At 36.6% G+C, this 16603-nt stretch overlaps 1 protein-coding gene across 1 annotated transcript; it reads right to left on the reverse strand.

The window, feature by feature from the left end:
• Positions 1-1722: 1722 nt before the first annotated feature.
• Positions 1723-13427, reverse strand: LOC110891509. Its single transcript, XM_022139211.2, has 7 exons — positions 12797-13427; positions 6485-6970; positions 6254-6406; positions 5689-5757; positions 5532-5579; positions 5006-5448; positions 1723-2374 (listed from the first exon to the last, which is right to left on the reverse strand). Exons 1-7 carry the CDS (start codon positions 13425-13427, stop codon positions 1760-1762), a joined length of 2445 nt encoding a protein of 814 aa, XP_021994903.2. The 3' UTR covers positions 1723-1759.
• Between the last annotated feature and the right edge of the window lie 3176 nt (positions 13428-16603).

Consider the following 16603-nt stretch of genomic DNA (forward strand, 5'->3'; position numbering starts at 1 on the left):
TTTTCGTGGACAAAAATGTCGGAAATCAACAAAATAAAGACCGTTTTTTGAGACGAATTATCGCACACTTTGGTAGACTACATGGTACTACTAATTGGACCATGAATCAAATGACGGACAAGTGGACGGATATAAATAAAAAATGTGTTGATCCAATGCGTGCTACGTGGAAAAGGTATCTTGTTTTCTTACTTTTATTTTATAAAATAGAAAATATATATGTTTAGTTACTATTAATTATATTCTTTTTAATATATATTAGCTTCTCATTCAACCAAGTACGTGGGACGAACGTCGTGAAAATTATCTAAGACACTCTAAGCGAGTACCATAGACTTTATTCATCGAAAAGTAGATTACTTCATTTGAAGGCTTGGAAAATTACAAGAACTCATGACAAATAGATACCAATTCCATTGGTTGATCTTGATGGACCAACGTGTACTCTAAGAGGACTTTCTCAAAAAAGATCAAAAACGTCTGAGTCGGAAAAAAAACGTCTGAGTCGGGAAATTACATAACCTCAACGAATGGGTTATCAAGCAACATTCCCGACATCAACTTAAAAGACAACCCAATCGACTGCACAACACCGAGGCCGCAACGGAGGAAAAGTTTCGATTCGTCAAGCAGAGGGAAAAGTAAAGAATGTTGGGAGGATTCCATGAACGAATTCAAGTTGGCAAAAATGTTGGACATGGAGGAGAATAAAGAACGGCGCAAATTGTTGGGGGATGCAAAGTTAAAAAGAGAGTAACAATACCTAAAACACTTGGTTGAGATCGAGAAGAATAAAGATTTGAAAGTGTTGGGCCAATCGCACGAAAACACCGAAAAACCGTATAGCTCAGTTCTCATATATCGCAAACTAGAAATTTGTGCGAAGTAGGCATTGGCAATGTAGGTTGTTTTTTTTTTTCAAATCAGTAGTTTATTTATTTATTTATTTTGACAGATTTTCTATTTTAATTGTACTTTTTTAACTTTAATGCAATTTTTAATTATTTGTGTGAAGTGGGGTTTCACCAAATTCATACGATATTTGGTTATTTTGTAGTATCTTATTCGTAAAAGTGTTCCTGTATATTTTAACATAGCAACAAAATTGTTATAATTATTATATAAAATGACTCATTCTAACCAAAGGCTCAAAATTTTTGCAAAATTAACTTGATTCTAAGGCTGGAGGGTGTGGGGGCGCCACCCTCGCCATGCCACACTCTATAGCGCCACCCGGCGCTATACACCCTCACCCATCTTTTTAAGAAGGGGCGCCATTGATGGGGCTCCATCATGGTAATGAGCTCGAAGAGCTTTATCAGGTGGGGCCCATGTAAATTCACCCAATGAAATCTTTTTTTATTTTATTTTTATTAATAGGAGGCTCCATCCACACCATGCAAGTTAAAGAGGGGTGTGATAAAGCCCTAAGGGTGACATGGCGCTGACATGGACTAGGGGCTCCAACTACACCCTATAGCCTAACTACAAAACAAAGATTGTAAGTCTTGATAAATCAATATAAATCAAGAAATACACCGAGTATCGATGGGTTTTACTAATTCACGAATCAAGCATGTGCCTTCACAATGATGTTACTGATTTTCATGCCATTCCGATAACTCACCAGTTATTTCAAGACTCGGTATCCATCAATATAGAAACTAAAATAACAAAATATGAACATACGTAAAACATTTGCAAATCAAAAAACCAACATCCTGTTCTCTAAATTTCATAAAATTTTATATGATAACACTCAATAAAACGGCCGATCGCTTTGCTTACCAAAAAGTCCTCGACCATACGTACATGATATTAACTCTACAAGAAGTGGAAATTGTAATGTCACAAAACAAGTAATCGGTAAACAAGATAATACCGCTATCGGAATCAAAATCCAATCTTTCCCTTGCCCAAATAAAAGATACAACGATGCACCAAAAGCAATCATCATTGAGGTTGTAGACAAGAACAATGTCGCCAGGCCCATAATCAATCTTGAAGGTAACGTGTGAAGAAAATCTTGTTCTGCATAACGGGCTGTTAGGATTGACAAAAATAATAACAACGAGGTGGTGGATGTGAATAAGGAGATTGCATCTGCAATAGCAAATATTAGGAAAGATAGTGTTTTTGCATAAATAGGGTGGCCTGTATCGCCATTGTTGCCACCTGGTACTGTAATGGCTGCTGCAAAAACCATTGTGGTTATGAGGCCTGCTGTTATTGTGTATGAATCGGCTGTTTTTTTCATCCATTCTTCACCGTCTCTCACTAGTTTTTTATGTTCCTTGCGAAATAACATCTCAGGTGTCTCATTGTCTTTGTTCCTTTCGGTTTTGTACTTTGGATGCACGAACGTCTCTATCTCCTGTGAAGAAATTAAATTTGATACAAGTACTGATAAGTATAATGATTAGAGGTTTGGTTGGCCTAAAAAAACTTTTTAGTCATTTGTTGGCTTTGTTTCTTAATAAATAACTAATATATTAAACATGTGAAACTAAATTACTAATTAATTTAAAATTTTAAAACATTTACTACGTTGTACACGAAAAGATTAACTTATTTCCTAAACTTTTTTTTATCATATCATTTTGCGATAAATGAAAAACCAAACCAATCCACTCCTAAGTATGTATATAGGTGGAAATTTGTTTTAGTAGCAAAAATAACAAATTGATTGAAATTAAAAAAAATAAGCTTCAGAAAGTGGGATTCTTGTGCATGTCTTACGATGATGATAAAAACAAATATGTGTGAATGGCCTTATATTTTCAAGAATTCCAGCGACACTGTTTGGTCTCTGGCAGTGGAGGTTGTGGGTGAAAGTGTTCGGGGACGCAGTCGCGTGGATATATTATGGACCCGAAACGGAGTTCGTTTGATAAGGTTTCAAGCCATACGAAGACACACGCGGAAAATTAGGATCTGGCGAACTATTCTGTTTTCCGATGATGACGACAGTATATGGTGGTAATGCTTGCCGACGTGGTCGAATGGATATATTATATGCCCAAAACGAAGTTCGTATGGGTCGGATTTGTGCTACTCGCATGTTGGGGAACGAAAATGGACAACTAGGGATTGTTCAGCCTCCTTGCAATAGCGGCGGTGGCCGACAACAATAATTTTCTATGGTTCGGAATGTCAAGACGGGCGCTTGGATTGGATATGTGGATTGCCCGAAACAGAGTTCGTACGGTCTAGTTATGACAATCTCTAGTTTCTACTCGCGCCAACACTTTGTGACGTTGCGCGTATAGGTTCAGAACAACACGTACGTGAAGGTATGACTCCGTTGAACTTAATATTCATTGTTGGTAACCATTGTGGGATATGAGAAAATTGTCGAGAACGACGTTTGAGAATGTTTTTCGGTAACATTATATTTGTGGTATTTATACGCGAACGGGTGTCTCGGTTGTACGGAATGGGATGGTTTAAGCCTGAGTTTGTACCTCAATGGTATGGAGTAGTTAGGTTAATGATGAGGAGATGGAAGGATTAATAGTGATAATTGGTAGGATTCTGGATGGCTTCAATTGGACATTTAATGTTGTACGAGTGCGCAGAACGAAGCAAACGTTGTAGTTGAAGCTAAGGTGAGTTCTAATCCTCTTTTTACAAGTTTTGGGGCTAGCATACATGCTTTATACATGTATTTTTTTTTTATCAAATAACGAGTTTTGAGATCGACGTGTTCAGTAAACGTTTTCTCGCGGGTGGGTCACTTTTATGATGTACTAGTTACTGTGACATGGTTAGCCTTAAGTAGGCAAGTGACAGTAGTGATGTGTAGTTAAGTATTAGTGAGATAATGGGACTGTAGTGGTATGAGGTCTCGTATGGGTCAGTGTTGATTGTATGACTTGTCATGTTGAGCCTTAGCTCGTGAGTCTAGTATTTTGTTTTCGAACCTTGATGGTGATGGATTAGTGTCATGTTGAGCCTTAGCTCGTGAGTCTAGTATTTTGTTTTCGAACCTTGATGGTGATGGATTAGAAATATTGAGCATCTGTTTTCTCACCTCAGAGTGAGTGCATAGGAGTAGAGTATTTGAAGTAATACATTAGTCAGGACGTATGTATGAGTATGTGGGTGTGTTCTTAAATGTAATGAGACGAGGACGAAGTTAATGATAAGGTTGGGAAGATAGTAGCTAATGGGAGTTGTTGTGTTCTAGATAACTTGTGTGTGTGTCTATGTGTTTTGTGATTGATGCAACACCCTAGTGGTGTTTTAAATGATGGTCGCATTTTCGAGACCATGATTTAGCCCTTGTAGCAACTATGTGGGAGACGAAGCCCTTTGGGGTGGCTCCTATATGGTGGCAATATGAGTAATCTGATCCAAAGAGGGTGCATGCGTATGATACGAGTTATAGTCACGTCTTGGTGATTTGGCCAAACTATGTGCTAGGTTCCCACCTTAAGTGATTTTATGTGTTCGCTTTAGTAAACTGGTGGGTGGCCATATTAATTGTGGTATGATGTTTATTTAGTGTTGTTGTGGATCATACTAAGGAGTCCCTTGTACGATTTTGAGACACGGTTAAAAGTGCAATCCTACTTAATGATGTGTGTGTGTAATTTGTTCCAAGGAGGGGGGGGGGGACTGTACGTATGAGTTAGTAGTTGTGGAGTCCTAGATATGGGTCGCTTTGGATGACAAGTCTTTTTTTAGTTTGCATGTATGCGATTCAAATTGGTGATACTCTTGGCTAGCGGATGGGATTACTCGTGACAATTGCGAAGGCATTCGTTTGTTTTTTGAGTTGAATATTTACATAACTTTGACTTTTTGAATTATAATGTATTGTTTTTTATTTAATTCTGCTACATGTTAGAAGAATACTTACTTTTCAAACAGTACACTGTGATGTGACCCATTGTTGGGTGCCCGGTTTGGGGGCCTTGCAATCCAAACTACTACTGACTTTTAAAAATGGAAAAGCCAAAAAATAAAGTCATTTTTATGAAAAACATGAAGTGTTTGTTACCTTAAACCACTGTAATTCGCGTTGCATTTGTAATGCTGCACCAGAAACAAGATTGAGTTTCTGTTGAGGTGCCAGTTTTCCCGCCAAGTGCAAGAGATTATTATGGTCATTATCCTTAAGAGTCTTGTGAAAATGCTTATGATCGCTCATTTGATAAGTCAAATTGTAAACCTTTTCACATCGATGAAGGATTGCCAACTGGATCATGTAATGCTTACTCTTATCAGCATACCAAATTGCTTGAGGAAATGTGTCAGCTATTTCTGCTATTTCTTGAAGAACCTCATAAGCACCATTGGTTGATGCCTCAACAATTGGATTAGAATAATAGTCACTATTTGATGGAAGATTTAATGCACTGATTTCTTGGCATAAACATTTCACGAGTGTAAGAGCTTGATGATGGTTCAGCTTTAGCTTCTGAATGTGTGTAATATGTGGCACTAAAGGCAAGTCAAGATTAAAGAATTAGCTTCTTTGACCTTTAAATTTTACTTATCTTTAAGAAGAAATTGAAGAGACTCACCGAACCTACCCAAAACCTTCCAGACAACAAGATTGATCTCTTGAAGAACTACACCATTATGATTTTTTGTTTTGTTAGACAAGCAAAAGAAATTCGTCGAGTATTCATTATGTGGATATGAAGACATTAATGTTGTTGGTGAAAAGTTATAACAAACCTGAAGTTAATAAGTTCATCTTCCCCTCTTTTTTGTTTGAGTTGGGGCTCTCCAACTTCAAAGGAACATCTGTTACATGGAACAAACCATACATGATTCATTCATTTTACTATTTACCATCATCAATATGTGGGGGCTTATACATTGCTAGGGATCGCAAATTGGGTGGGTTTGCTAGCTGGTTAAACTTTTCAAGTTAAAATTAGTAAATACTAGTAAAGGCCAGGACATGCTCCACATTGGCACATAATCTTTTCTTTCAAAATTACCATGTTTTTCATAAATAGCTATTGTGTCACATTGAGTAAGACTTAAATTATATCAATAAAGTTTAATCTAGATAAGGTAACTTAAGAGGTTCTATAAAGTAAAATCACACTTTGAGTGATTTTTCGGGTTAAACTTTGAGTGACTTTCGGCTTGTGTCCTTTCAAGCCATCCTATTTTGATCTATTGGTTAAAAAACAAGTCGAACTACCTAGAACCGTTGTTAATTATCCTTCTATCATATGAAACAAAATTAAAACTTATGCCTGTTAAATCCCTACTCAGAATAGAACCTTACGTTTATAGATTAAACTATCAAAGAAATTGAGGGGACATCCACTCTTGAACGCATCTGCTTTTCTTGCTATCGCCATTAAAGGAGCATCAACATCATCATTTGGTAGCGTTCTAGCTAATTCAGGATATCGAGTGACTAAACCAAGTGCAATATCTGTCAACAATATACAAAAAATCAACATTACAGTCACAGTTGTCTACTAGAACTTGTAATTGTAATTATTTGACTCACCAAAATATCCTGCAAAAATAACATTAGACAGAAGTGTCACACCCATGTATCCGGTGAATGTAAAAGGATATTCATTGTCTTTCGTGACAACCAATAGATATAAAAATGTATCTTTATGAGAATTAATAAGAGCTCGATGAATGGGCAGTAATCCATCCACATCTTTAACATATAACAATCCTTGATTTTTATTCACCAAGATTTTAACCGCTTCAATGTTGCCAACAACTGCCGCAATATGAAGTGGTGTGTATTTTGCTGAAGAAGTTAACATTTCTAGAAGAGAATTAGGTGGTAACTTTTCCACCAATTTCTCAACAAAATTAATTCCTTGTTTTCCTGTCCCAATTGCAATATGAAGAGCCGTAAAGCCGTATTTGTTGATATTGGCTGTGCATGCTTCTTCGTCTTCATCTATAAATTCTTGTGCAGCATCCCAGTCACCTCTAAGGGCGGCTTTATACAACGGGAGATATGTCATTGGTTCTGTTAAAGACATACACATATTGAAAAGGATATAATTAATTACATAAATTGCCCTTGTTATTTGCCCATATTACGGTTTTGGTTCTTTACTTTGAAAACTTACAGTCTTATTTTAATGGTTTGCACAGATTTAACAAGTTGGTTCCTTGGAATAGATGAGCCATTACTTTTTTATGTTAAGTGTGTGAATTACACAAAGGGCTCCTACTATTCTCACACCCTTACATCTTATTTTCACACCTTTTTCACTTTATCTGTCTCTGTATATATCTATGTATGTATATAGAGAGATAGAGAGGAGGGATATGACACCCTTACAAAGATACCATTTAGCATTAACATACTTTAATCTTGAAAAACAACCCAAAAATCCGCAGCCTCACCTAGTTTTTATTTAAATATACTAAAGTAAATATGAAAAGAAATAAGATATTGAAAATCAAACCCTCCTACTCTTTGGCGTCCTTGTATTTCGGGGCGACATGTTTGACAAGGTGCAATCTGCTTTTTAGCTTTTTCTAAATAGACTATATTACAATTGTTTTCCTTTAGAGTAAACTATAAAGGTATCTCGTCACGATGCGGCGGGGGCTTGAAAAATTTTCAGCTACTGCATCCGGGTGTTAAAATATATTAAGGGATATTTTTTTCTGACAAGTTGTACAAACAATAGCCACCGCAACCATCACAACCGCCAACACCACAATTGTCAAAACCAAAGTAATAAAAAAAAAGAGGCTCAGATTCAAACATCCTCATGGCCATAATCAACAAAGCACGGCTCAGTGCCGCTACGGTTGCAACCGGAGTTGCCATGCCAAGTAGCAGCCATCATCATCGAATAGAACACTCGCATGCAACAACCTTCCAAAACAGTTGATCAAATAAAGATTTAAAAACCAATTATGACTTGTCACGTGAAATTGTTTCCTTCATTTGCATTCCTAAGATATCAAAGTTGTCACTAAGTACAGATACATCGAGATATGGAATGCGGACAAATTAAATGGTTTTTGATAATTATCTTCATGTCCGAAAAGTGCTGCCATTTTCTTTATTATTATACAAATAACAAAATAAAATCCGGTGAAGATAATTACACAAATAACATTTAGTCTTGAGTCACCATAAACTTTATTATTTTTCATTTATTTTTTATTTTTGTTTCCGACCATTACTCAACATTCAGTTTTGGTCAACTCAACGTATTTTGATTACCCACTTGGTTTGTTGCTAACGTATTTTGACAACCCACACCCAAACTCCCATCTAACCCAAAAATCTTCCCAAATACCATCTGATTCTTACATCACTGTCTATCCATCATCGTCCTCCGTACACACACTCATCATTACTGACCATCACTCAAACTCAAAAACCAAGTATCAAACAAAAACTCAAAAACAGTGAAAAAAAACTCAAAACCAAAATCAAAATCGAAAACATAGGCTTAGTTTTTAAATAGATAGTTGCAAGGGGGATGCAGGTTCAGACCTACCATCCAACATCATGCATGCCACTTTCAAGAATGTTCAAGTAAATTTCTGAACTTATCAAAGCTAGAATCACAGTGGACACTGACACGGACACGGGCAATGTAACCGGCATAAACACCTCAACACCATCAAGTACAAACCACTGAGCAAAACCACACTCCAAACCAACATCGGCAACGTCACCGGAGGTGTAGGATTTTATACCCAAAAGAGGGTACAACCCCAAAGCCAAGAGTACGAACCTTCATACATAAAACACTTCCCAAACATCATGTACAACACCAAGAACCACAACACCAAAACGATAATGGCGACAGACGGTGTAAACATGAGACATCGACACCTCAACAAAAAACCATGAAAACTGACATAAATAACCACAACACCAACACATCAACACCATGAAGCAAAAACCACTAAAACCGACATAAATCGGTCGAGAACCGTGGTCATCGGAGGAAACTTATTTGTAGAGAGAGAAAGAAGAGAGAGAATGAATCTGAGAATGTGAATTATAGAGAGAGATATGGGGTTTTATACTCAAATTTGAGTACAACCCCATTACCAAAAGTACAATTTCTACCATGCATAAAACACATCTAAAGCACAATGTACAAACCTCATTGCATACAAATGCTGTAAGTTATATTTATATATAATTTCACTTTTTGTCCTTTATGTGTTATTTGAATTTTGAAATGTGCCCTTAAAAAGTTTTAATTTCATTTTATGTCCAAAAACACATGTTTTATATCACTTTAAGTCCTTTATACTAAACTGAGTTAAATTACTCGGTTAGGTTTTATTTAAGGCAAGAGCAAAAATGGTATTTCATAAATAAATGCATCAGAACCCCTTTACCCCTTTTATACATATAAATAAATTATTATTTTTGGAGAAGTAATACCAGTACCACACACTCTCTTTCTAAAAAAACCACCACACCATCATCACCTCCACCTCTACCACCGCTACTCCTCTGCACTATAAACCTCCGACACCATGGTGAAGTCAGCCGTCAATCGCCTATGAGATCGCCGACTCACCACTGCTCTTCATCAATCCCATCTCATCTCAATTTAATTCAAGTTCTTTCAATCTCAGATCTGAAGTACATCACAATGGATGATTCTGCTTCTAAAAACAAAATCAAATCAGATGACGCTTGGAGGGGTGTTAAGGACACTACGGTATCGAGCCGTCAGAAAACCCTCCGTCACCAGAGAAACCGTTGCCAGGAGATTGTTGTGGCTGTGGTTGTTGTGTTCGGTGCTTTTGGGACGTGTATTACGACAAGCTTTAAGAGTATACTAGGATTTGTAAAGGAGAATCCGTCGGATCTAAGGTTTCGTAAGCATATTGCAGAAATTGTTTTTATTATTGATTATTATAGATCTATTTGATGTTCATATACACAAATTAATTCGACAGATCTTTTGTAATTTTATGAATTGTCTTCGTTTTCACTCAATTGATCGAACAAACAAATTGATTTAACATATTTGTTATAGATCTATTTGATGTTCATATACACAAATTATTATTGATAGCATAGATTTCTTTGATGTTCATATAAACAAATTGATTTAACATATTTGTTGTAATTTTGTGAGTTTCTTTGATGTAATTTTATGGTGATTGTGGTTGTGGTTGCGGTGGTCAATGGTTGTGGCAGTGGTGGTGAGGAATGGTGGTGGCGGTGATGATGGATGAGAGATGAGAGAGAGATATGAGTGACTAATATATTTATATTAATATGTGTGTTTATTTATTTGTATACCATAGAGAGAGAGAGAAAGGGGATCTGATACATTTATTTATGAAATACCATTTTTGCCCCTGCCTTAAATAAAACCTAATTGAGTAATTTAACCCAGTTTGGTGAGTTTGGTGTAAAGAACTTAAAGTGATATAAAACATGTGTTTTTGGACGTAAAATGAAATTAAAACTTTTAAAGGTCACGTTTCAAAATTCAGATAATAAATAAAGGACAAAAAGTGAAATTTACTCTTTCCCTTATTTAGACCAAAATTATAGAATGAGTCCTTTGAAAAATAATTTTCACTCGGTATCCTTTATTTGAATAGGTTGTTGCACTTTTTTTACACTAACTCTATCTAATTTTTCAGTTAAGTATGTGTGAAATAATCAATAAACCTTTTAATGTTAAAAATAAAGAAAGAAAAAGAATCTAAAAGATATAGCCCCACCTCTTTACTTTTTAGATAAAAAAAATGAAGTGGTTTCTTGTATTATATAAATTTAACTAAAATCCTTTCGTTAACTCTCCATCACCAATCACATCTACATCACCACCAATTCCGTCCAAACCACCACGCTTGAAAATCGTCAGCCACTACACCACCACCACCTAAAAACCGTACTCACGTCATTTTCGATGCAGATGACGAGGGTTGATGATGATGGTGTGTTTCAAGCTATGATGATGATGATGACGACGACGATAAATGATGAGGTAAGTGTTTTACACCATTAGTTCTTAATATAAGCAAACGTGGACATGCTTTTGTATCAATTCACATCCACTTTTTGTTAGGTTTTGTTAAAGAATATTTAAAACAAGCTTATTTTGGTTTATTTTATTTTTAGGACAAAACAAACCCTTTGTTAAGTTTTGTTAAAGAAATATTAAAACATGCTTATTTTGGTTTATTTTTTATTTTCGGGACAAAACAAACCGAAGATAAATGAAGGTAGTAAATTTGGGCGAAAAACTGAAGAAAATAAGAAAAATTGTCCAGACACGCCTCATGCCTTGGATCCGGAGATTGCCAGACACCTTCAGAAGACCATAAAGCGATACCTAAACAAGAAAAGTCCAAACACGCCCCGTGCCCTAAAGGCACACCCCGTGTCTCGACACTAAATGATAAAAGTTGACTTTTATAAGATTTAGAAGATCTGGAGACCCACAAAGCTAACCACGGCCCGTGCCTCACGCACCTGCTACAACAGGTCATTTGCGTGCCTGGCCCCAACAGTCTAGAAATAAAGGCATTTCCACCATTTTTACTTGCACAATTCTCTCCACTCTTCTCCACAACACGTTTCCTTTCTGCCACTATCTCTGACCATTGTAATCACTATGAAAAACTCAAGAATCATCAATGTAATCAAGTTTTTAATGATCAATATAATCTTTTCAAGTTTTGTGAAAACTAGTTCCATGGCCATTCTTGGCTAGATTTCTTGAGGGTGTTTAGGGGATACTTACTCCCTTGATAGAGAGTTAACTAAGAAAACCCAAGGGTGAATAAGGGGTGTGTGTGTGTGTTTAATTAATAGTTTATTAAAAGTGAGTGGAATATTAGCGTCACCATTGACTTGGGTCATTAGTATTTCAACTTAACCCTTAAAATCTACCAATAATCTTGTAAAGTCATTGACTTGGGTCGTTCATGTTTTCTATGTTTATATAGAGTCAAAACATCTTGATGCTCTGACCGGATGTTAAAGGTTTTGGATGGGACTTGGGTCATTAGTATTTCAACTTAATAGTTAAAATCTGCCAATAATCTTGGTAACGTCATTGACTTGGGTCGTTAATGTGTAGGGATGACAAAAATACCCGAGCCCAACAGGTATACCTGAAATCCGACATAAATGGGACGGGTATACCCTGTACCCAACGGATATTGGGCCAGGTATGAGATTAGTTTTAAAAATTTTCACGGTAATGGGTATGAGCTTAGGTGATACTCGACCCGACTACCTGAAACCACATACCCGTTTATCCGAACTATATACCCGATCATATACCCGAATTTTTGAAGTAATATTTTTATGTTTCATTAACCTTTGTCTATTAGTTATTTATTTTAGCATGTTCATAACATGAAATACAAATTTTTTTAGTATATGTATTTGATAATAGTATATATATAATTGTTGGTTTCAAGTGCATAATTTGCCATATCAGAGACATTTTAAAACAAAACTAGGGGACAAAATTCCCATGCTATGACGGGTGATTTGTAGGGTCGATACACAATTTTTACATTAGTATTAATCCAGTTACGTCGAAACGTTGATAAAAATTTATGCGTCGCCACTGACAAATCCACAATTATATAAAACACCATAATTAAAACGTTGTTAAAGAAAAAATATTATGAAACATATATGTTCAATAATGTAAAGGATATATGCATATACTAATAATATGTAGTTAAAATTAACATATATACCGGGATTAAGGATACCAGTTTAGAAACACGCACGAATTGAATAAATAAAATATAAAAAAAGTTTTGGTTACGCACCAATAACACCTTTGCTTATTAAGTTAAAGATAGAAGAAAGGTTTACCGTGTAAGGAATCAGTAGTATTCTGAGCTAAATCCAAAGGAAGAATTGTTGGCAAAATCTCTGTGAGGCCCTCCTCCGGGGAAACAGCCCTTTCTAACACCAATGATTTCCCAAACCTGCCGTTGAAACTGCGTTCCACGGCTGGCGTCAATGAATCCCCTTTCAGATCGATTTGTTGCGACACACTACGATCCGGAAGTACCGGCATAGAGTTCCAATGCGGAGGAGTCGATCTCATAGTTTCTTTTTTCAGCTCCGGAATTGATCCAGACTGTGATGGCAAAGAAGAACCATAACTTTTTTCTAAGTGTAGCCAAATATCTTTGGCAGTTTTAAAGTTAATGGTGGTAGTGAGCACATCTTCACTTAGAGACCCTAATATCCACCCCTGGGTTAGGGCGTCGGACCTCCGCCACCACTGATGTTTTTTGGTTTCAGTCTCGGGTCGTATGCCCTCGATGAACCCAAGCATGTCATGACCTTCCATGAGGCAAAGCATTTGTTTTCGCCACAACGGGTAGTTGTCGTGGCCCGAGAGCCTCACAGAGACAAAATTGGCAACATTTACGGTGTACGGATACGGGTAAGCTTCCTCTTGAATAGCACTGGATGGTGTTTGTGTGGAACTCATGGTTTTCATGGTGATACAAGTTACATTCATGTCTATAGTTATATAGTCATCATGTCATATTATTTTAGTTCTGTTTTACCCGTTATGATCTTTTAATCTTTTATTACTTGCATTTTTTTAGTATAGTCGTTTAATTTTAATATTTTACTCATTAAATAAATTGAATTACCTAATGCAGGAAATTTCCCTCGTTATATTATTTGAATGTTTATTAAGTATGTAAATTACGTTGAACATAACTTAGAAAATGGTTTACTTTCATGAAGATACAAGTCTTTTTTTAACAAGGGATATAGAACTAATAATATTTTATTCTTTTTTAACAATGAATTCATTGTACTTGACCATAATATTTTATTCTTTTTTCTTTGTTACGAAAAACAAATATATGTTTAAAGATTTCGCAACGTTAAAATAATCTGAAGAGTTTAATGCTTTATTTCAAATTATGTTATTTGTTCCACTAGTAAATGTTAATTTAAGATTTTCTAATATGATTAAATGGTTTGATTCTCTTTGAAATTAGCATATGTGAACACTTGATCAAAAGTTTGAGTTATAGCAAAATCTGATGTGTGAGTGAATTTTGTTAAGAGATTTGTGTTGAGTGTCGACACATCGCATGTTGACACGTATTTGATTTTTTCCAAGCTAATTAAATAAATTGCATGATCTCTATGTCTATGTGACAGTGTGACACAAGCTTAACTTGTTTGTTTGTTTTTTTATATAATAAAATCGTTTTAAACTTATTCATGTTGGAAATTTGATAAATAATATTATATTATGAGTTAATATAATGATTATTTAATAATTAAGCCAAAATGAATGAGAGATCTTGAGAATTAAGTTTGTGTGTTGAAACCATAAACATGTGAGGAATTGAGGTTTTCCCACATAGGTGGAGAGATAAATCCTCTGTGGATTTATAATTAGAATTCTCTACACAAATGTATTCTTGTGTGACAACTCACACACAGTGGTAGCCAAGAGGGTGTGAAGCACCCGACATGCGACCGGGACTTGGACGAGGGCGATGGGCGCAATGTGACGCTTTGATGGTGCACTTTGCACACTCGCATCGCCGCTTGGAGCTGTCTTTACTTCTTTTTAGGTGCTTGTGGGCTCGGGTCAGTGGCTTTGTGTGGTTACTGGTTGTATTCAATTGAGACTTTTGGAATTCAAGACAATGTTATAAACAAAGCTTTGTGCTTTGTTCTGGACACACAGAAGAACACTGAAAATCGTACTATTTTTTAGGCGCTTGTGGGCTCGGGTCAGTGGCTTTGCGTGGTTTGCCGAAGACTCTTTGTATTCCTACTGGTTGTATTCAATTGAGACTTTTGGAATTCATGACAGTGTTATAAACAAAGCTTTGTGCTTTGCTCTAGACACACAGAACACTGAAAATCGTATGGTTCATACAACACACACAGCTTCAAACGAATTCACTAATTTCGGATCTCTTTGTTGAGCGCTTTCCAACTAACTTAAATGCGTCTAAAATTAGTTAATATAAATAAGATATCAATTCTCAAGCAGTGAGCTCGATATAAAATGTAAATGAAAGAAATGAGTAAAACTTGTCCCATGGATGAAAAAATCATTTAGTGGTTTATAAGAAACCAAAATAAGAGAAACATGAGTTGTGGCTGAGTTTAGAAACTTCTGTAACATAATTCCTTTAAACCGGGTTGACACATATAATTCGAATTAGTTAGAATGTTAGACCATGGGCATTTACATAATTTAGCATGTGCACTTATTTGCTTTCAATAAAGAGTAGCAGGTTCGTTGTATTAGTAAGGCTAGATGGTATAGGGACCGTCCCAAGCCCGTCGCCGCCCTGCACACCATCCCGTTCGGGGCGTCGTCGTCTCAATCGTCAGGGTGTGGACGTTGGGGACGTTCGCTACATGACAAAACCCCCACCTCCTTCTCACACACACATATACATACAACTCATATGTATATATTTTAGGTCCATTCATCCATTTCCTTACTTAGTTTCATCCTCTTTGTCAGATCCTCACACTCATCCTACGTGGCGCTTACATGGCGGGTCATCCTTAACCATACCGTCTAGCCTCATTGGCGGACCCAAGCTTTGTCTTGGGTAGGCGGGCGCCCCCCTTGAAAAAAAAATTAATGTATTTTCGAGGTAAAAATTGCACCCCTTGAAAATTTGGTTGAATCCTTCGTTCGCACCCAAAAAAATAATTTTTGGATCCGCCACTTTCTATCCTAAGTCTTTTACTTTTCAGTCAATTGTAGTAATAACTCTCTTACTTTTCAGTCAATATAAGAACACAGTTGTACCTGCGTGAATTTAATGTGTGTTCATAGTGGATTTTTTTTTTTTTTTTTTGAAAGAAAAACTTTATTAAGAAACAAACAACCGCTCGAAGCCGAGCGGCCACCCCGAAACTACATATTTACAAAACTACATCATTCTTTCCAAGACAATCTACTACCTTTCGATCTATTACAATACCAAACATAACCCAAGGATCTAATATCGCTAAAAACCTCGTCGATGACACAAGGCTTCCCTTCAAAAATCAACTCATTCCTAGCTTTCCAAATTCTCCAACAAACTAGAATGGCGATGCCACGGAACACCTCCCTTTTTTTACCTACCAAGCCGACCCAGTTATGAATCTCCAAAATATCACGGAACGAAAAGACGAACAAGCTAGATGTTTTGCACCAATTTTGGATTTTCTGCCAGATAACCGTCGCCACCCCACACGAAGTGAACAAGTGATCCACCGTTTCGACTCCCGTGTTACAAAGCGGACACGCGCTATCCTCGACAAAAATATTTCTCCTACTGAGAGCCTCCCTGGTCGGGATCCTATCCTGCTTAGCCCTCCAAGCAAAAAGATTGCACTTCTTCGGAATCCAACTGCACCACTCCCAAACAAACCGAGAACTGAAATCTTTATTGAGGTCGAACAAATGTTTAACCGCTTTCACCGAGAACCCTTCCGCTCCGGAACCTTGCCACGTCCATCTATCCTGTTGATCCGATGAGAAGGTAGAACGCAACAAACAACATAACCTACTCCATTCAGCAAGCTCAACATCCGAATTAGGCTCGGTCCTCCACATCCATTTTCCGCTCGGATTAGACACCGGTTTCACAATCCGATCCTTCACTTTACATTTCTTTC

Source organism: Helianthus annuus, chromosome 11 (assembly GCF_002127325.2).
Source record: "Helianthus annuus cultivar XRQ/B chromosome 11, HanXRQr2.0-SUNRISE, whole genome shotgun sequence".
In the NCBI taxonomy this organism is placed as follows: domain Eukaryota; kingdom Viridiplantae; phylum Streptophyta; class Magnoliopsida; order Asterales; family Asteraceae; genus Helianthus; species Helianthus annuus.

Excerpts from the sequence above, each read along its gene's own strand:
- LOC110891509 (XM_022139211.2), bottom strand. The coding sequence starts at position 13,427 with ATGAGTTCCACACAAACACCATCCAGTGCTATTCAAGAGGAAGCTTAC. Across the intron at positions 5,580-5,688 it reads GATGAACTTATTAACTTCAG|TTCTTCAAGAGATCAATCTT; the intron begins GTTTGTTATAAC and ends ATAATGGTGTAG. Across the intron at positions 2,375-5,005 it reads GCGAATTACAGTGGTTTAAG|GAGATAGAGACGTTCGTGCA; the intron begins GTAACAAACACT and ends ATTTCTTCACAG.